The sequence below is a fragment of the Lepeophtheirus salmonis genome, chromosome 2 (assembly GCF_016086655.4).
Source record: "Lepeophtheirus salmonis chromosome 2, UVic_Lsal_1.4, whole genome shotgun sequence".
Taxonomy (NCBI): domain Eukaryota; kingdom Metazoa; phylum Arthropoda; class Copepoda; order Siphonostomatoida; family Caligidae; genus Lepeophtheirus; species Lepeophtheirus salmonis.
Genome location: NC_052132.2, coordinates 11353719 through 11377096, shown reverse-complemented (window position 1 = coordinate 11377096; position 23378 = coordinate 11353719). Strand labels below are relative to the sequence as shown.

General features: G+C 31.6%; 1 protein-coding gene across 1 annotated transcript in view; it reads right to left on the bottom strand.

Moving 5' to 3' along the window:
• The window catches only part of LOC121132476 (uncharacterized), a 207265-nt gene that overhangs the window by 99967 nt on the left and 83920 nt on the right, over nucleotides 1–23378 (bottom strand). Inside the window, exon 4 of the mRNA XM_040727882.2 lies at nucleotides 17138–17324. Within this exon, the coding sequence (XP_040583816.2) occupies nucleotides 17138–17324 (187 nt within the window). The remainder of the gene's footprint in view (nucleotides 1–17137; nucleotides 17325–23378) is intronic.

Below are 23378 nucleotides of genomic sequence, written 5' to 3'. Positions count from 1 at the left end.
AAAACATATGGTTTTTATAAGACGTCATACATATTTAAGAAACTGACAATCTAGTGTCCAAGTGCTATTAATAGTAGCAAAATTTGAATCTCCTAGATTCAATATTGGCGAAGGTATAATCATCCCTTCATTTAAAGTTATATATATATCTCTCAGTTCAATTTGTGTCCAGATAGCACGTTTTTGTACTTAGCCAACGACTTGGAATAAGTAGGGGAGGGTGTGTTAAGAAATTTGGAGTTCAAAAAAAAAATTTACTACTTGGCTTTAGGTATTTAATAAGGATATTTTTAGGGAAGTTCTATTGTTCAATTTTCTTTGACGACCAAATTGTCTTTTATGATTCTATGTATGAAAAAATACTCTTGTTGTAGAATGTTTATTTTTTCTAAAATGCATTAATTATAGAACTCTACTTAATTTAATACTTTATTATTGTTAAATACAGATTAAATTTATGATGCTCTTTAGAACAATATATTCCTTCAGGCATTATTTCAAATTCATTAATAATGTAAAATATCGTATATTTTTCTTAAGTGGCTTAAAATTGAGTATACATGTATGATACAATATATGTTTAACAAAATATTTTATTAAAATAGCAATATTTATTAAGTTTATCTTTTTAATTTTATATCATAAATTTGTTATATACACCGACAAGAAAAAGATTTTTAATATACTTTTTTCGTCAATTTCATCCATTTATATGACTTCATCAATATTCTTTATTTTAACCGGATGAAAACTATTATTAAAAAAATAGATCCATACATATTTTTTAATTATATGTCAGTAAAAACCCAAATGTTTTGGCCAGGCTTATTTTCAAATGCAATATTTCTCACTGGCAAATATGAGAAATTGGTAGGTGATTCCTTCACAATGGTTATCAATCTATCCTGAAGACGCAAGAGATTAACAGAGATGAATTCAAATGAAGTTTGTTTTTCAACAAGAAAGCGAATTTAAACATTCATCTAAGCTCTGCAAAAACTTCTTAGAAAAGAAAGAAGCCTTCCATATCTCATCCATTATGTAACGCACAACTCAATCTCCTGATTAAACTGATTAAAATGATCCTCATTTAAGAATGAGTTGTGTAACATTTTGGAAAAGGTTTGGAATGATATAACACCAGCATATCGTACAAAACTATCAGCAAGAATACCAAAAGTTGGTAAAGCAGTTACAGCGGCAATGGGAGGATTTTTATATGAAGCTATAAATTTAAACAGAAATAATTTGATTATTTTAACAAATAAATGTTAATACCAATTTGGAACTTCAATTTTTCTTCATTTTAATAGCTTAACTACTGTGTTACCTGATGTCAAAGGTCCATAGGTAGTTAGAAAATTTAAGTAAAATTTTGTTTTTTTCCAAAAAAATGTATTGCCACTGTACAATCATTTAAGGATAAATTAAGTACAGTGTGCATCAAATGTACAGTAAATACTTCTTTTGAATTTTAACATTTCAGTTTATGTAGTGCTATTTATTTCAAGGTTGCTATGAAGTTAGAAGTACAATATTTATTCAAAATCATAAACAGAAACCAAAAATGCGTCGATCATATCCAATGAACAAGACAACGCTGGGTAAAAAACCAAACACTCAAAAATATGTATTTGAAAACGTCTGTGTGGGTACGAAGAACAAAAAAAAAAGGGTGTTAACGATACATTTTTTAATAGCTAATTTTCTAAGTTTTGAGTGGTATAGTTTTTATGAAATTTTGATAAGAATTAAGCCTTCTTTTTAGTTTTTAGTTTTGTTGGTTCTAGTTTTAGTTTGGTGACAACGCTAGTTAGGAGTAGATTAGTCTAGTGACATTGGATTGAACAGGGTTTAATTTACATAATATTAGTAAACAAAGGTTATTATATTATATTTTGTAAAAAAATAAATTTTATAATTTGTAATTAAAAAAAAAATATCAACAAAAAATCAAAAAATTTATTAATCATAAATTTGGTTTAGCAATATACAGAGAGGATTACTACGTAGCAATCTGTTGATTGTTTACTACTATTGACTATTGATTTTCCGAACTTCAACAATTTTTAGCTCAACTTTTTCACTTTTTAAGTGGTTCACGTGTGAGTACATATTTGTTTGGTCATCGTCAATACAGGTGTAACTATGGGAGTATTGCTAAACACAAAATATCCGTTCAGGAGTAACTTAGACAAACTTAAAATCTTTTTTTATCTAATCCAGGAGGTCACCAAGCAAAATTTTTAACTTGGGATTTACTTATTTTCTGGGTTTTATTGATAAATATATTGGGTTTTTGGATTTTGTAACTATTGTTTTGGAATAAATTAAGTACTTTTACATTTGATTTAAATAAACAAATATAAATGATAAATAACATTATTTTATTGCATTTTTAAATTATTTGACAGACAAAAACATGTAGTATACACCACCAACTTTTTGTCTTGAAATGCAACCTCCCTCTCTAGGGGATTGTGGAATGGACAGGCTCATACTAGTAATAAGAAATAAATAAAAAAATAAACACGGCATCGAATTAAATGGAAGAATTGCTTATCACTTCTCTCTTAATAATTATAAATAGATATGATGGATTATTCATACTAGAAAAGACCAATCGTTTGACGAACAAACATAATAGGAGGCAGTATCACCATACTAACATAAAAAACAACAGCATTTAATGCACTTTATAGTAATAAATATTACATATTTTGATTTAAAAAATTGAAAGAGAACATCAATTTCAACCAAAAATAAACAATAAAGACGTATAAATTTCACTTATTTATATATTAAGGCAAAATATCCTAGAGACAAAATGTCCTTTGGTAAAAATACAGAACTGCGTTTAAATACTATATTTGTATATTTTTTTTTGTATTCAATATGATATTCCTCACAGGCAATAACAGCCTCAATGCACCGGAGAACAGATTGGCAACACTTGATGATGAAGGCTGTGTCCATGGCGTACAATGTCAATCCGATGGCAACTCGGAGCGAATCCAAATTAGGATGCTGGGTGTGGCAGAACCTTTTTTCTCCAAGACACTCCATAACTTTAAAGTGTAGGGAGTTGAAGTCAGGGCTGTAGGAGGTTACACATGGAGCAAGGCCAGAAGTTATCTAAATAGTTGATGCATAAATTTTGGTTCTTTTTGGCTGTGTAGTAGGCTGTCCGGATAGAAAGATCAGTGGTATCTGAAGCTTTCTCAGCACCTTCATTGAGAAAATTGCACATGCATTACATTTCTCGTTATTGCTCCGACATTTTTAAACGTGGAGACAGAGGATAAAAACTAAACTTCCTTACTTTCAATTCAACTGTTGTTTAGTTACGCAATAAAACATTGTAATACAAAATCAAGGGTAACAAATCGTAAATAAGTGCTACTGCTAGTTTTGGGTGCTCTATAAATACATTTAAAAAAATGAAATAATTACTGAAATGGGTTTGAAATTCAATGCTTGTAGCACCCTGTACATAATAACTATTTAAAATCATATAACTCATATACATACAATTCAAATATATAAGTCATACTAATAATTAATAATAAATCATGGACTATAACTTTTTTGACATTAATTGGATAGAGCTTATATTTGAAAGAAAACCAATACTTTAATTTCTCACTAAATAAATATGATTTTCTCTCAATAATTAATTTCATTAGCATATAAATAATTTGTCACAAATTCTTTAAACTATATAAGTAATTATGAATAAAAATAATTCGAATGAAGATATGTGGATTATAATTTAGTTTACTTCTGTAGGACAATAATAGATCGATTATTGGGAGTATATCAAACAAAGACGATAAGTGGAACTATGATATCTTATCTCCAGATTGTTTCTTCTACATTGCCCTATTTCTTCCTTTGCTTTTTTGAATTTTCACGTAAGAGAAAAATGTCCAATTGGGGTGCAATGGTTATAACTTACCTGCTTTTAGCCATTCCAGGTATTAGAGACAAAATCGTCTTATGACTTTGTGGAGATTTCAGGGTAGATAAGGGAGATTTACGGTGGTTTTTTGCTGTTCAGTGTCTAATCCTTATTTTGTCATCTGTAGAGTCATTGTACACACAATCTTTATCAATACTACTGGGTCTATTAATGAGTTCTGGAAAATTACTACAAAGTGTCTTTTGACCCCTATAAACTTTTAAAAATACTTTTGACTAAGCCATAATTTTTTTGCCTGATAGGACCTTAGTCTGGGTATTTTTTTTTTGGGGAAAAAAAGAGGAAGCACCATGTAACATGTCAATAAATTAGTGTTACTTACCTATTGGTAGGATAAATATCCTTAAAAGTCGAGGGAAAAAAGGGTGAGTAGAGTTTAAAAAATGGGGGTCCGCAATGTAAAAATAAAAGAAACCGATAAAAACAGTGGCAATCCCACCAATTTAAGGAATGTTTAGAATAAGACCAGTTTAGTTGTCATGATATTTTATCAAAACAGCTCCAAACAACCGTGGGAGTAAGGAAATATACACAATTTTCACTATGTATACCGGATGCAGCGAAAAAATCTTTAAAATTTCAATCAAAAACATTATTAAGACGTATTTCAGTAACCAGTTATAATGGGGTATATTAATAAAATATAAGTAACTAATATGATGTGTTGGCTACCCTAATCGTCAATGTAGCACCTTTTGCAGCAATGATGGTTAACAGGTGGCCACGGAAGGCCTTTTACTCATTGCAAATGTAGTCTTCAGACATGATATCCTAGTACTGGTTGACGTTATCCTAGAGGTGGTTGATATTTGGATGTGGACGGTGCAGTCCTTGGACTCAACATGCACGCAAAAAGGTGAAGTCCAATGTGCTGGCATCTGGTAAGAAGGGGGACCACATTTTCTTTGGCCAGAAAAGTAAGTTGTTCTCCAACTACTTTTGTGCCTCTTTGGACGTATGTCCAGGTGCACAATCCTGATGGAACACTACGTTCATGTTCGGGTTCATGTTGGAGATCCCCAACTGCTTTGCAACTTTCCGTTGGTCTTTTGACAGTTCCAAAAGCGTGCAAACCAAAATTCAATGGATACGTTCAGATGGTATTTTCTCGGCTTCAAAGGCACTTAGTAAGGTCTTGTTTTTGTTTATTTCATTTTTCGTTTATTTTTACTATTTTACCGTCATAATTTTACCGCATTCACAAAAACCTTGATTTATGGAGCAAAATGAAGTTTAAAGATTTTTTCGCCGCACCTGGTATGGCAAGGACATCTAGCCTATAATTACTCCAATGTTGATCTTCAATTCTAATTTGATTCTAACAAGGGCTTACACATAAAACTGGTCGACAAACCTTCAGTGTTAGAGTTGATATGTTTGTAAATGAAAGAACTACCTTTAAAAATTAGAGAATGAAAAATGGTTGTTGAGTGTGCTCTTTCTTCCTTTTTTGTTCATTATTCAATAGATCGTTGTGGTGTAAACTTTTCCATCTAAAGTAAGCATTCCCACCAATCTTTGGTGTATATTGACTCCAAAATGTATAATAAAATAAATATATATCCCTTTAAATGTAATTATAATATTGTCACTAATTCCATATTGACTGTAAAAGGTTCTCCTCTTTATAGAAGTTATTCATTGTCCTTCCCAAAAAACATATAGCCAAAGGCTGATATTGACAAGAGTCTTAATTAAGTGCTACCATATGTCTTGCTCCTGTCTTTTCTCGCGCTCTTTCTTTCTTTACAAACTTGTAAACTCTACTCCATCTTTCATGACCACATGTAATAGTCCTTACTTTAAGGATATTCTTTAAGGATTCTCTTCTCAAGAGTTAAATAACAATTATAATGAAAATATATTTATAAAATTAATATCCTGTCCAGAAAGTAAATACAAATCTCAGAAAGTAACTAACCAAATGTCCAGGGGGTAAGTACTTTTTATTCGGGTTACTAACATTTTACACTCCCTTATCACCGGACTACCTAAAAACACACACGATGGTAAGGGTAGCTGCATGAGATGAAACAGCACCGTCCTACTGTGTGTTACGTGTCAAATAAATGTGGTACTTCCGGGCATGAATGACTCGTGCAACTTCATGAAAGTGCGTGTGTTTATTTTAGTTACCTTAATCGACAGTGATGGTTATGAAGGGATTTTTTAGTTTGTCCATTTTTCAAAGGTGGCAAACTTAACAAGGAATTTTCTTTTCTTAACCTAGTATTCCGCTCTCCAGGACATATTTTATACACCTCTGTATAGATAATGTCAAAACCTTACTCTGACTTCATGTCGGGAAGAAAAAATAAAAATCATCAATCCATTGGATTTTTCAAACTAGATGATCATTTATTCACTTTTTATTTCTGTCCTTGGATTTGAATCCTAGACAAGCAAATATCTACTCTCTGGGGCGTCCACAGAATTATATTTTGAAGGGGTGTGGGTTTAGGATTTTTTTTTTTTTTAAAAGGAAAAAATGATACAAAAATTAAAAATTTTTTGTAATTTTTTTTCTTCAAAAAACCACAGTTGATCACACAAAAAAAAAAAAATTGAAAAATTATTAAAATCTACAGCTATTCAAAAAAAAAAATTAGAAAAATTTAATTTAATTTTGCGATCTTTTTTTTCAGTATTAATTTTTCTATTAATAAGCAAAACTTCCTTAATTTAGAGTGTGGTGCTACAGCTTCTCCATTCCGGCCCCTGCGGTATGCCTCTACACTTGTGACTCTCAAATGTTAATTAATTCTTATCATGTAAAGTTATTACTTCATTTGTGAAAATTGAAAGATTTGATGGGGTGAACGGGGGTTTAGGAAGTGTAATCATATGAGGAGGGGGATATATTTTTATAGATATAGTAAAATCCGGATAAACGAAACTGCTATTCTTTAGATGAAAAGTTGACTCCGTAATTTTCGTATATTTGAAGTACGCATTTAAAAAAATAACTATATAATTTGTGTTTATTTATGTTTATAAGTAATTTGGAAACTCCCCATTTAAAGGCAGCCCAGCCCTTGTTTGATTCGGTCCTATTTTTGACAAATTATCAAGGACTTTTAGAAAATGAAAGGTCATCCCTAGTCCTTGAAAAGTAATGCAAAATGATATTAAAAAGAAAAGTACAGTAAACAAATGTACCTATTAAAAAGAAAAATCCTCATGGGAATTCTTCATTCTCGTTTAATTCTTATGAAGTTCATACCAAAAAGGGAAACAAAAAGTAATGTTTATCAGCATTTTTTTATTTATACGGATTGCAGGGTATATTATTTTCCTTTCACCGTGTAGAATAATTTAAAATCCCGTCAAATCATGTGATGATTCTATAAAAAATGAAATTTTTGTTCAAAATTATAAGACAATGAAAAGTTTGTATACATATAATTTTGTAAGATACATAATTTATGCGTCTTCAATGTATTTTTTTTATCGTATTTAAATATTTGAAATACGATCTTGTTGGGAATATTGATTATTGCGTCTATCAAAATTACACAAGAAATTGCAAATACAATGCCTCATTTTTGCAAATTACATATAAGTAAATATAATTATTTTGCTGAAGATGGCGATTAATTGATAATGGAATAATAGTTTTTATTGAAATAAAAAGAAACAATCATTTAAAAATAACATCCATTAATTAAAAACTGTTCCCTTTACAATGTAATGTAATGTAATATATTTGTAGATTAATTAATAAAGGTTGCTTTAAAAAAAAAACTACTTTATGTAAGACAACCATTTTATATAGATTCGAAATTTCATTGTCAAATACTGGGTAAATCTATATTGAAAGAAGTTGCTCTGAATAAATGCTTGAACGAAAATAATACATTTTATGAAATAAAAAATGACAATGTAGTCATGTTGATGAATTCTTGTAGTTATGTCGTATATAGCAATGAGCGTGTATCAAGGAAGAGATTTGAGTCATAATTTAACTTAAAAATTATTTTTTATATAAACATCTTTACTATAATGTAAACTAAAAAATTGACGCAACCAAAATTGCAATATTTTGAGAAAAATAATATGTTTCATTGTCCTGTTTACAAAACTTCTACCAAATAGTCACAATCAAAACTACAAATAAAAGAACATACAACAACTTTCAGCAATACAATTAAACAATCTAACAATTATAAACCTGAAAAACTGATTCTTTTTAGAAATGTCGTTTGATGAGGTTCGCCGAAAGTCTTTTAATTTGTTTTGTGATATCTGTTGTAAAAAGCCCAATTTGTGACTGAGTTTGCGAAAAGAAAAAATATCTTCTGAAAGGATGCAGAAAGCTTTTTTTTTTCCAAAAGACCGGACATGACTTCAACTAGGGCCAATGCCATGACTTTTTGTACTCATTTTTCCGACAAACCTCTCATTGTTTCTAACTCTGATATGTTTTTTTTCCTTTAGAAATAAAAGCCTTCTTTTGACCTCATCTGCACATTAGAAGCACGGATAAAAGACAACAAAAATAAACATTCATATGTGACTATTTTTTAGCATGCCCGTTTTTAAGGAATTGGTTCTTTTCCTTAGCTGTTGTCATAATTATTTAACTTTTGACGAGTGAAATTCCTTTCCTATTTTATTCAATTGCATATATTCAAAACCTGGTTGAACATTCGTGTGTGCTCATAAAAGTAATGAAAAAACTACTTAAAAATTAAAAAAGGGTAAACGTTCGTTGCATGTGCTCTTTTTTCTTTTTTAGTCATTATGATTGGGGTTTCGTGGTGGTAACTTCTTTGTTTGAAGCTGAAGTAAGCATATTCGCCTATTTTTGGTGTTAATTTGTTAAAAAATGCATAATAAAATATAGATTTATATATTTATTTAAAATGATTTCAATATATTGCCTCAATAATGCTACTTTAAATGTTAATGCTTCTCATCTTTATAGCAGTAATTCATTTCATCCCCAAAATCAACAGCAAGTAGCTTATAGGGTCATAATTCAGTAGTATCATATACTTTTCTTTTCCTCACTTCTTTTATATTCTTTCCTTACACACATGTCAGCTCTAGGGACTTGGGAATTGATGGATAAGGGATTTTAAGTAAGACCTCAACAACAGAAAAGATGCCTTATGGTTTTAATGAGACATAAATTAAGCACAAAATAGCATCAAAGTACATTTTCAAACCAAATAGAATGATTGTAGGAGCAATCTTGGGGAAATATATCTGTGGGAAACACAGCTCCTAATGTGTTTGGTTTTTAAATTAAATTTCAAATATTTTTTGGGTTCATTTTATAGGATAGTTGGATCCTTTCATATGTATATTACTATTTTAAATGTTTTTTTAAGATAATGTTTTAAGAATCCCCTACAAGTATAAAAATTAGCTGTTTATTCTTTAATTGATAAAAAGAAGAGACTATTGAATAATCAATAAAAAAAAGCTATACACTTCGCCAATATTTAGATAAATTACGTATTTTTTTAGAAAGGTAATATCTCTTTCTATTCCCGAAAAAATATAATTATGATAAGGTATAGTTTATCCTTTTAAAGGGCTTTCATTGCAGGATTTTTCTAAGTTATTGCCTAATAATCAAACACACTAAGTCACATTCCATTTTTTTTAAACTAAAATAGTACTGGGGGGAGTGGCCAACGACCTTGACTGCAACATCCTTTTCCAGCTTAGACATATTTCTATGAACAGTTTTATTTGTCTCTTTTTATGTTATCCCAGCTCTGATTTGAGATAAATAAATATAAATTGTTACACACTCTTCCTCTATCTTGAATTGCTGTTATTTTGATAGGGGTTTTTGTAAGCGGGACATCAAAATGTTTAAAAAGTTAGAAATGTAAATAATGTAGAGATCCTCGCTAGGGGAAAAAAGTATGTGTTGGTAATCCGATGATAATTATTGCACATATACATTATTTATGCCTATTTTCAACAAAACTCTATAGTTTATAGGAGGTGTAGGCAACCTTTGAGACATGGAGTGCCAACTTAGTGTGTCATTATCAGTAATAATAGTAAAACACACACAAACTACGGGAATAGGTTCTTATTTGCACGTGCCAGTGAATATGCCTCCCTGTGCCAGCAGTGGCATGTGTATCATAGGTTGCCGACCCCTGGTTTATAGAAATCTCTGTCAGCATATATGTTGTATCTCAAAGTTGCCATATTTTTTGATAAATTCTCTCAGGATTTGTATTTACGCCCAGTCTGATTTACAAAATTATCCCATGTCCCCCTCTCTTTATATATATATATATGGGATACTAATTTAGAAATGTGTGTGGACTTATATTGTCCTCATATGCAGTATTGACTTCAAATACTTTAAAGTCACTAATCACATATATTTTTTTTTTGCTATAATTAGTTAATGAAAAATAATTGATTTACTTTTACTACAGCTATTATTACAATTTTTTCCCCTTGCAGGCAAGAAAAGTTCCATTCCTAGTCATTTTTTGATAGAGGGTGATTGATTGATTGAACATATTTGAGGTACATGTTTTATGTTCATTATTATGTCATCCGTCTTATTGCCTATTTCTTGAAGTACTCTTTAATCATGAGTGGTAATTTTATTTTTTCGGTTTAACGTGCTGTTATTATATATCCACCAAGCAATATTAATTTAATAGATCATTAAAAATTTTAAACTTAAAATACTCCTAGGTAAAAGAGTATAAAAAATAAATAAGAAAAGACAATAGGGATAACTTTAATTTTATACAAACTAGCACATTTCTATAATATACATGTTATATAAAATTAATCGGACAATAAAAAAGAGAAGGTTTATCATAAGTGATGGAAATCCCGTCAATTTTATAGCTGGCCCGTTTTTTATCGAGTTGTGATTTGAAAAATAGATTTTATTTTCCTTAGCAGTTTTTATTATAATTTACAATGATGTAATCCAGTGCCCGCTATTTTGTAATTGGTAGAAAATAGAAGGCACTTTCTTTTTTCTTAGCAGTTGTCATTATTATTTAATACTCGAGTAGAAACATCCTTTCCTAAATAGATTTAGTTATATTCAAAACCTGTTTGAACGTTCTTGTGTGCTCATAAAAGACGTAGCGTAACCCTGATGATTTGTTGCAGAGTTATAATTGTAAGTCTCTGTTAGACTCATAGTAGAATTGAGGATCGATATTTGAGTAATTCTAGTAAATATCCCTGTTTATATCCTTTTCTCCTTCCTCTCTTGTCACAATTGATTGTAACTGATCTAATGAAACGTCATGATCAGTGTTGCGTTCGTTCTTATATATTCGCTCTAGTCCAGTCTTATGACTGGTCATAACGGTTTGTAGGACTAAAGCTCAGTCACCGGTTCTAAACAAGGACCAATAAAACACTGATAATTATTATTATTATAGTTTTCCTCTTCCAAAAAATTCTACAAATTGTCAAGATTCTAAATACATTGCTTCAATTATATTCAAAACCTGATTAAACATTCGTGTGTGGTCATGGAAGCCGGAGAGTACCCTTGAGGATTTATGGAGGATTTATAGTTGTAAGTCCTTGTTTAACTCAGAGTAGAATTGGGGATAGATATCGGTGTACTTATAGCCACAGTCCTTCTTTATTTCTTCCTCCTCCCTTGTCACACCTGATTGTAGCATATTTCCTTCAAAACATCCTCAAACTGTTAGGGTTACCACGTTGATTTTCTTTTTTATAAAATGGCCATTATACAAAGAATTTTCATGACTGGTCAACATTTTATTTAATTTTCCAATTTTTTTACACGTGAAGACGTGGTACTATAACTGTTCTGTAGATGTTGATAAATTGATCCTAGGAAATCTGTTATTATGCTATCCAATTTGCATATTTTTATCCACTGCCGGGTCCATTATTATAAGACATTGGTTCTCCGATATCATCACTCCAAAAGCGCTGAACACTGATTCTTCTGCTTTTTTACGAAAGGTTAAATATTTCCCCAGCTTGTTCAACGTCTTATGATTTGTTAATAAGTAGCCTTTAGCTCATTTATAGCAAAATCATGTTTCAAGTTTGTAAAGGGAAATTTGGAAAACATATGTCGCATTATTTAAAATACGGTGGTCGGAGGTGATACCAAACTTATCCATACGTCTTTATATTAAATATCCATTTATTATAAGTAAACTTGAATTATTCAAAAAGATACACGACCCATGGGGTATTCCATCTTTTAAGAATCATTAGTACAATGCTCTTGAAACATTGACTCAGATTGTATGCCATTCCTTATTTAGCTTGATCATCCCTCGTGTAGGATTTATTTGTATATTAGCAATTTGTAAGGGAGGCTTAGTGAATTTAATGAACTGGTTAGATTCGAACTCGTTCCTTTATTTTTACTTTTGATTACTTACAATAAGAGAAAATGTGGATAATTTTCAATATAATGAATGAACCTCATCAAAACGGATGAGGACTAATTTGATTCTCAAAATTTGCTGAAACTAATGAATATTTTAAATAAATATTCATGCAAAAAAAAAAAAAGTCATAATTGTAATGTTTATATATTAAGAATAACTTGTTGAAGTCCCAAACTCATGTTGTCGGGATTATTTTCAATTAAGGATTAATTTTTTCTTATATTCATACTAGTATTTATAGCTTATTAATTAATATTTATTTGTGCAAAAGGGAAAGAATAGTTTGAACGATGATACAAAATTTGGATGCTAATATATCTTTATATTAAATATGAATTTCTGAGTGAGTGTGGCTCTGTGTGTGTGTCTCTCCTCTCTCTCTCTTTCTGTGTGTCTTCTTTAATCACGGCCAAACCAGAAAATAGATTTTGATGAAACTTTTGATGTAGATTTTATGGCCCGAAACATCTTGGTGACATTTTGTGGGTCCTAGAGGCCATGGCTACCTTTAAATAACATTTTTAGTACTTTTACTGTATAACCTGAGGGCTAGGGAGTATTTATGATAAGGGTTCTTTGATGTTTAGCAAAGTAGCGATGGAAGAACTTAATCTGCCTCAGGAACCAGCGGCCCATAACCCGTAGTTGTTATGCTTAGAACGATCTAATAATGATGACGACTGATTATTTTCTTTTTTACAAGACTATATGATCTTATAACACTCTTATAATTCATACATTAAATATACAATTTCATGGTCCATCCTATATTAATATTGATTTTCATTTAAATTCCAGTACCTAGTGCTAGACAGAGGGACGTTCGAACTGGTTCAGTAAACGACTGAAACCCCAAGATCTCCCTTCCTAGTTAAAGTTTTTTAACTCTCAGTGATCTTCGTAATTCCTTGCATTTATGAATGTCGATCATTTTCTTAGGCTTAATGATTCCATATTTCACTCTCAAGTAGCTCCGGTTTCTCCACAATAGTTACCGGACTCCAATAGGACGCGGTAGCTTCTATTGACTCCTTTTTCTAAAACTTCACCTTCATCTGACCATCTTCTAGTTCTATATTTTTGTACCATTACATTAGGTCCCACATTAACTCAGGTATGTCTCTTGTATTTAAATTGTAACAATTTATTTCCGTTTATCTATGTCTCTCCTCATCCACTGATTGAGTCCAGACCGTTGTATCATAACTACTCCAAAGTTGTGGTATGCTAGATTGTACTTGATGACCAAATAACATTTCATTTGAGGATTTTCCATCTATCTTCGGGGTATTTCTTAACTCAAGTAATCCTAAAAAAAAACTATTTTGCCCCATAATTTCCATTTACTTATTCTAATTGTACCTTCATTGACTTGACTATACTTTCAGCGTGGCGGATAATTCTGCGGATAATGAGGAGATGATGGTCCCCATGTTATGTTCCCCTTTTCAAAAACTCCTTAAATTATTTTGAATGAAACTGTAGACTTTGATCCATCCTCAACTTTGTAGGAATTCTAGTCTCTGAAAATATCTTCTTAAACCTTATAATTACATCTTTACAGTAAGGAATTCTCTTAAATTCTTCAATGTATGGGTAACCCGATAGTCTATTTCCATAAACAATATAATGTTTACCTTTACTCTCAAACAGGTCAGCAGACTCCACATTCATTCTCACCAATAAACCGTTTGTCTGGCTCTTCTCTTTGTCCTTTCTATTCCTTAATGTCAAAAATGTAGTTTTTCCAAAAACTCTTTCCATTTACCTTTTGGAATTAGCAAACGATTTTTATTATAACAAGGTCTCGCTCAGTACTCAATTCAGGTAAAGTTTTCCTGTAAAATTTTACTCCATCTCTAAGTACATTATTTTTAATTGCATTTACAAAGTCGATATACTCTTGATCTTTTAAAGACTCCTCACAAATATCTCCTACTTATGGATCTAATATTTTATTTTCTTCTGCTGATTGACTCATTCTATACATTGCAATCCTTATTACTTCGTCTCTATGATAACCAACTTCTTCTTCAATATTTTCATTAACTTTTTGGAGATGGCACAGGTGCCCTTGATAATGCGTCCTGGACATCATGATCTTTTTCTTTCCTCCATTCTGTCCTAAATGGATACATGGACAACTTAAGTTTATACCGGATCAATTTTTTATTTTCAAGCATATCTATAGTGTAAGTATTTAAAATAGGGATAAGAGGTAGAGGTTTATGATAAGTTATAACTGTAAATAGTAGGTAATCCAGTCAAAAATAAAAGGCACTTCTTAATTGCCCACAAAATTCCCCTGCGCTCCAATTCGATCCAACCATATCTTGTCTCTGTACTAGACGAAAATCGAGATCCACATTGTACTAACAAAATTTACGGATCGAATGGTTCTAATAAGGGATGTGAAGTCAACATTTCTTGCAATTTATCCGTGGATAGGGTATGGTTAGTAGTATATCATTTAAATTCCACTTTTGATGATAATAATTTCCTTATAGGTCCCGCTGCTTCACTTATCTTTGATAAAAATAGACTCAGTTGATTGAAAAAGCCCAAAAAACTCCCAAGATCTCTTCTATTTTTTGGATTTGGAAATTTACTTATTACACATAATTTATCGGGATCAACTTCCGTGCCTTCTTCAGATATGTAATATCTACAAAATTTTACATTTGGTTGAGAAAATATAAATTTATCAGGATTTAAAGTAATTCTCTTCTCTCGGTATTTTTACAAAATCCTTCTCACTTTACAAACATGATCTTCTAAATCCCTTGATACTTTTAAAACATCATCGACCACTCTAAATGTGTCTGTTAAACTATCCAAAATTTCATCTCCACGTAAGCAATATGCTGCTCCAGTTGAAACAAAACCCATTGCTGCTGTATTAAAAACAAGTCTACCCCAAGGAGTCATAAAACAATTTGTATGTCTTGATTTTTATGCTAATTCCATTTGTTTTGTAATCCATTGCCGTAAAAAATTTCCCTTTTTGGGTTAACTCAAAACAATTTCTCTTGGAGTCCTCATTAGATGAATTGGTATATAAACTTGATCTTTTTTTTTTTTTTAAATCAACTTATAGGCTAACTTTCACATTGTGTTTTGAAACTACTACTAATGGGTGACACCATTCAATAACCTTGTCTCCTACTTTACTTCTCACTCCCATTTTCTCCATTTGATCAATTTCTTTCTTTACTTCACCTCTATAGGCAAATGGTCTGGCTCTTGCAGAATGAATAACATGAAGTATATAACCATCCTTTAACAATATTTTCATTGGTTTTCCATCCGTTGGCTCTAACTTCTGTCAATTATAAAAAACATCATCGAATTCCCTCATCAGTGACTTTTGAATTTGCTCCACATCTTCATTACATTTTTTAATATTACTATTCAAATCTGCCTACTCCGCCTTTTCACCTTGGTCGTAACAATTCTAATGATTCTGTTTTTTTCTTATTTCCATTTTGGAGCACTGTAACACACAACTGACTTCACCAAAACACAAAACTGTAAACGAACTTTTTTTAAATTGTACATTTAATCTTTAAGCATACTTTAACCTTTCTTGTGCAATTAATTAATCGTGAGATATAGTTCACTGAAGACATCTAGTGAAAAACGGTCGGAACTTTATAATTAAGCAAATATTTTTTTTTTTGGAGGGGTTTCCTTCCTGGGGTCTATTATATCGTATTAGAAGTGTTCCTTGGTACCTAGAAACGTGGTGGCAGAAGAGTTTAAACTACATTTTACCCCAGATATTAAATGTGAATGTCCTTCAATCACGGTCAAACCAATAGATGGATTTTGTTAATTTTTTTACGTAGCTTCATACGGCTTCAGAAACAGTTTTGGTAACATTTTTTTGGGCTTCATGGCCATGGTGAGCTTAAAATGACATTTTTAGCACTTTACCGCTATAACCTTAGAACCAGGGTGTATTTTGGATACTATACGGATTATTTGATGCTCAGGGAAGCAGTGAAGAGAAAAATTTACATACTTCTGGGACCAGCAGTGCATATACACAGCTCGGGGGTGAGCATGTATTCAAGTATATTATAAGGGGTTATTGATGCTCATAGTTGTGGCGGCGGTGCAGTTTAAACTGCCTTGAGACCCAGTTCTAAACCTGTACAACCTGAGAGCCGGGGTGTATTATGAGTGTTTGATGATGCTCCAGGATGTGGCGGCAGATAAATTTAACTTGACTAGGGCCCACTAGTTTACTTGCACAATCTGTGGTCTGGTGTGTGTTTTAGCATATTAGTAAGGTTCCTTTGTACCTAGAAATGCGGCAGGGGTAAAGTTTTGGCCGAAAACCGAAGAGCCAAGGCTTATTTTGGGATATTATGAGGTTTCCTTGAAGCTCAGGGAAGCGGCTGCGAGACTGCAAGTTCGGCGTTTGACTCAGAAAAAATCAACTACTTCCTTATTGCAGCAAATGTAATATTATACTGATACTCATAAAACCAACATGAGAATCATTCTTAAAAATTTTATAGTTTTTTTCCTTTTATTGTATATTAAACAGAATAATTCTTAATCATTTCTAATTTCTTAATGTCCCAGACAACGCTGATCTAACTTACTCAAGTTATTATGTTAGTTCAATTATATTATAGTGTAGTTTGAAAACATTTCTTTTTTGGGGTACATTTTATCCCAAATTCAATAACTGCTTTTACAAAGGGATGTTTAATATTTGAGGGTTAGTAACTGTTATATTATATTACTTATCTACCTTTTATAATAGTGAAAGTTGATATCCTGATTTTAAGAAACGGTAAAGAAATTCGAATAATTTGATTTACTTCAGTTATCATCCACATTATATTTAGTATCACCAAGTCTACATATTTTAGATTCTTCACAAAGGAGGCGTCCACCATAACAGCAATGTTGCACACTTTTTCAAATTTTTCGAAATCCTATATTAATAAAAAAAATAATGTACTCAATTCTTATAGAAGATCTAATACTGACTTTAAGAAAAAACTTATCAATAAAAAATTCCACGACAAATTTCAAAGTCTAAGAATTTTGGATATTTTGTATACCAAGGCAATGATAACATGTTTTATACATAATTGAAAAGCTATTAAATTGCTCAAATAACTTAATATGAAATAAATATGGGGACCAAATGGCCTAAAAAGTCCCAGGCTTCGCAAATAACTGGCTATATATATATTTTTTATTCACTTCATTTTCAGTTTGTACCATCCTTCAAAAGGCAGCTGTCTAAATTTCATGACAATCTACTCTTTAGTTGGTAGAGTTATTGTCCTAAGTGAACAAATGTCTTATTGTTATGAAATGTATCCAAGCTTTCTCTTTGTTAAACTTTGTACGACGTCATTGGACCGTGTTCATAATTCACATATGTGGGCAAAGACAATTTATATGTAGTATTGTATAAAACATTAAAAAATAATAATTTAATAAAGCTAATTTTGAATAGAAAAAAAAATTGTTTTCTTTGTTAAGTCCGGTAGTTGTGAGCCTATTTGTATTGTGTAATATAGAAATCATTCAATAAATATATATTTATTGAATTCAATATACATATAAATAATATATTCAATTAATAATTAATTAATTCAGTAGATAATAAATAAAAAAGATAATATATAGAAGATAAAATAATTATTCATTTATTTATTTTATTACAAGAAAGAAAACAAAGTACCAAATTTGTATAAATTATAGCTTATTAAATAAACTTATGTAAAAATCTTAATAATCAATCAACCTTACAACTAGAATGATTCTTCTTTTCTTACCCTTTAGTTGAACCAAATGGATAAAAGTTAATTAATTAGTTCACTAGATAAAATTTTAGAAACAAGTATTTGTTTGGATAGTTCAAAATTTGTTTCAAACTATGAATATTCCAAAAATAAGAATGGATTATTTGCTCTACAATTTTATATCACTAAGCTTTTATAAAAGATATTACTCAACCAATCAATTCAGCCTTACATATGGCTAGTAACCCCAAATTATTTTTTCTACTTCAGTATTTTCATGAACGTTAAAAACGGTTGAACTCTACAAAAATAAATACAGGGTTGGTCATAATTATTGGAAAAGTATTTTCAAGTAATTTTAAATAATAATAGATGGTGTTTTAAGACAACATCAATAACATAGGTAGACTGCTATATATTTTTCTGGCCTAATAATGAAAATGCGAATATCTATCATCAAAAATACTTTTATTGTTTTTCAAAGTATTCTACAACATGATTTATACACTTTTGCATGCGCTCAAACCATTTGTCGAAGCTCTTTTTCCACTCCGATTGAGACACCTCCAATACATGGTTTTTAAACAATTCAACAGCATCTTCTGGCGACGAAAATCGTTGATCACGCATATTTTTCTTGATGTGCAGGAATAACAAGAAGACATGGGGTACTAAGTCAGGGCTGTACGGTTGATGACCCATCAATTCGACGTTTTGCCCGGTTCAAAAAGACGCTGGCTTGAGCTGATTTGTGAGAGCCTTGCATTGTCATGGTGAACAATGATTCGTCTTCTCTTGTTCGGTTTTCGATTTTCACTGTCGGCTTTAGGCAAACCAATTTCGTTGGATTTGACTCGTCTTCGAAGACCTACACAGTCGATTGTTGTTTTGTTTCGCACTCACACGCGTAAATCCATGATTTGTCCCCTGTGACGATCTTGTAACGTCTTTTGAAGCACCGCAAGCGTAGTTTTTCAACATTTCTTTGCACCAATCGACACGAGCCTTCTCTTGAGCTATTGTCAAATTGTGCAGGGATCCAACAAGAACAAATCTTTTTTACAGCCAGATGTACATGCAATATCGAATGTATGCTGGTGGAAGGAATGCCAAAGGGTGCTTCTATCTCAAGCTATGTCACATGACGATCTTGCATTATCACCACGCACGGCATCAATGTTCTCTTTCATAATTGCCGTTTTTGGACAACTTTTATGGAATTCGTCTTTGAGCTTCGTACGTCAAAACATTCTGAGTATGAATATGCTACTAAAATCTCAAACTTACCAAAGGAAATATCAAATTGCACCTGGCAATATTAAAGGTAGCCTAGGCCAGAAATATATATAGCACCCTACGAATGAAATTTAAATTGAACATTTAGCTGTTTTATAATTTAATATGATCACCCTCACCATGAATGACTAACTGTGAACGGGACTTTAAAGCTGAATAGGCCTATATTAAATCTTTCTTGTTGAAGCGGGACATTTCCCTCTATAACAAGAGCTTCAGGGACCTCAATGAGCTATGCATATATTTGTTTACGTTCCTTCTCAGCTTTGATCACAACTAAAAATCACACAGGTTAAGTTCAGTGCTGTTGAAAGGCCACTCGCCAGCTTTGATAACGACGTAGAATTGGCTGTCGAGATAATACAAGACAGTTTTGGCTTCATGCCAATTCACTCAGTGTTGAATCCACATAAACTTCGTATCTCGATGGTATGTGGCATCCAATCATGGCATCACAATTTGCGTAAGATATCCAAATTCGCTCAGGAGGTCAACATGGAACCATTGTCAAAATTTGAGCCGGCATGATATTCCTGTCAAATATTATCAAGCCAAACACCATTATCTTGCACAGGAACTTGGTTTTCATCCCCGGAGAAACATTATCTATGTCCTCTCCGAGCCAAAAATAATTCTTTAGGGTTGTAGGCAGAGTCTAAGGTGAAGTTTGACTTTTCACTGAATACTTTTATGATGCACGGATTCTATTTACAAATTTTACAGAGTTTCTTACCTCCTTGCAACCTGATATCCTTCATCTTTGTTTTAAGATGGCGACGCCTTCCTTTGAAGTAAGACTTCAAGCCAAGGTCGTCCTTGATGGTACTGGCCACTGTACTCCTACTGATAGTCCTCCTCCTAGCATGAACAACCATTCAGATGCCAGAATTTACTATGATGAACCTCTTAAGCCCACCCAAGAAGTGACTTGTCTGCTTTTTGGCAATTGTGATCCATAAGGAATGGGAAAACCCCTTAAGTCTCTTCAGTCGATTGTGGAAGTCATGGACAGTACTCTTGCCATATTTTGTGACTTTAATAATTAATAATTCTGTAATGAATTTATGTTTTTCCTCACGCTACTTAATGGTGAAACTGAACAGATTAATTATAAAAACAATAGTTGATGTTTATGGACTGTACTATCAGTTGAAAGTAGATTCTAACAAGATAAACGTACTGAATTTAAAATAAAAAGCAATTACAAATATGTCCAGTTACTTCTGCCTACCCCTGTATAGGAATAGAGCGTCATTTATTTTTACCCCCATAAGTCACCCATACATTTATTTTCTGTGCCTGAGTTTTTATCAATTGGTTGATGTTTCTCTCCCCCCACCATTTATATAAAGGGATAAGTCAAAATCAGTTTTCATTCAGTCAAGACGGACACTCGAAGAGATATAGTTATTGAGCTCAATAAAAAACGAATCAAGCCACTATAAATTAGAAACGCCCTTCGGGTCACATTTTCCCGCCAATTCATCCAAAAAGCTATCAAACGATCTGAAGAGGTTAGTAATCAAGATTGTCCACGAACACCAAATCCTTGGACTGCAAAGAACTGCAAGGTTGTCTCGACCATATGTGCCAAGATTTATATGAACCCAAGAAGATTAGCTCATAAGTTTGAAGTTGAGGATAATATTTATCCTAAGTCTGTACTCTGTATAGTACATGAGAATCACAAAATATAATTTCTAATGCTTCAGCCCTGACCATTCATAAATAAGGCAACAGCAGCACTCTGTGTGGAACGAAGTCGCGTTTGCACAAAATTTATCTTCTCGGAAGAGAAAATGTTTGACCCGGATGCCAAGTTCAACTGTTAAAATGACCAAATCATAGCTGGTAAAGGTAAAAAGGTTCCATCAGAAATAAAAGTAGCCCTAATGTCTAAACTTGCATCTTCATTAATGGCATGGGGCGGAATTTCAAGTCAAGGCGTCAAGCTTCCGTTAGTTTTGGATCAAAATGATGTTCGGATGAGCCTATAAAGCTACATATCCGAAATCTTTGAGGCTTTTGTCCTTTCTTGGTATATATCCTTTAAAAATACTTATTTTTCAGCTGGTCGGAGCAACTGCACATCCTGGAAGATAAACTCAAGAGTGGCTGCAGTCTAATCTAGAACTTTTCGCCAATAACTTTTTGCCTTCTTTGAGATATTAACCCCTCTATTATTTCTTTTAAAGTTATTTAGAGTTGAAGGTCAGAACAATATGACATACGAAAATTAAATTTTTTAAAGCAATTATTGAGAGAGAATGGGATACATTACCTGAATCTTTAGTACGTAAATCGTGTGAGTCATACAAAAAGACTACAAGGAGTAATTGACAAGGGAAGTGGTTGTATTGAATAAATTTTTAATATTTTTTTGTACCTTTTCAAGTATATAAAACTAAATATTATAAAAAATTTCCTGTAAATATCTTTTTTTTTTAAACAATAGGTAATAAATTTTGTCAGCACGGGTCTCAACAACCCTTTATAAGATATTGGGAGTAGAGTTTCTCTCATGGAGATTTCCTCTAATCCATTAACAAGAGTTAGTGTATTGTATATATATTTATACAATATACATACGATATATGTGGTAACCCGTCTATGACGAAGTAATTCCCCCCTTCTTCTCATAAGTGTGCAATTAATATAATTAAACGAAGTGACAGCAAAGCGGCTCACTACTAAACCATTTCTCAAATTGATATATTTAACATGTACTTTTTTTCAAATCCAACTCACATATCAAATTTGTGCCAAATCTGTTTTGTTATGAAAATTTGTAATCAAATATTGAACATCCTTATAAAGTAGGTATATATATAAATTTTACATTGAAGATTGCAAATTGTGGCTTGCATGTAAATGAACCATAATTTTAAGTTGCATTTATGTGACAGTTTATGTGTGTATAAGACATTTCTTAATTAATGGAAATAAGTTCGTTGACTAACTCATGCATATAAATGAGTTATTTAAAATTTTAACGCTCAAGAAAACATTCTAATCAAATGAACATATCTCCTAATTGGGAATTATGGCATATGCAATAAAATGATAATAATACCTATATGTACTTTTCATATGAGTGCATATCTCTTTAAAAAATATAATACTTTAATGACATTGGTGTTTGCAAAAGTTAAAAGTCATCATGCAATGGGTAATAGTCTAATATATATATTAATAATAAATACAAATATTAGATGACTTTTTTTACTAGTTTTGGTTTGAAAATTCTCGATGATTTGAGACCATAGTGGTTTTTAGTGAACCGAACCAATATGGACCTTGGAAAAGCTACCGCTAAATTGGTCTGACAAAAAAGTCCTTCTGGATAGTTCTTATCAAAAAAATTGGTCAGATCATTTTTATAAATTCGTTGTTGATGACGTCAGTTGTTCTTTAAAATTTTGAGTATAAATAAAAAAATATCATATCATGTTTAAATAATTTGCATACATTATATTTACAATGGCTCATACATCAGACTAGGCTAGAAAATCCGCCCATAGCTGGAGAGCTAAAACATCGGGTAACGATTGGAAAAGAGTTAATTCTTGGTCTACGGTCTGAGATTGAACTCCAAAGGGAAATGTCTGTCTAAATGGGTCTAGAAAATATCACTTCATACCGAACCGAAAAAAAAATTGTTTGTGCCTTATAATGTGTGGTGCGTCAAAATAAAAAAAAGTTTTGAACAAAAAGAAAGAAAAGGAGAATTAAATTTTTTCTTACTCCACGTTTATTCAGTCCAATATTTTACAGATCCTACTTGAGTCAATTATAGGCTTTATATTCAAATTTGTGGAATGAATTAAGATACATAAGAACTTTACAGTTATTTTAAATGTTTTTTATTTCCTCAAAAGGGATAATAATAAATTTTTTTTTCAGAAATTGACGATAGTTCATCGAAAAATACAATTG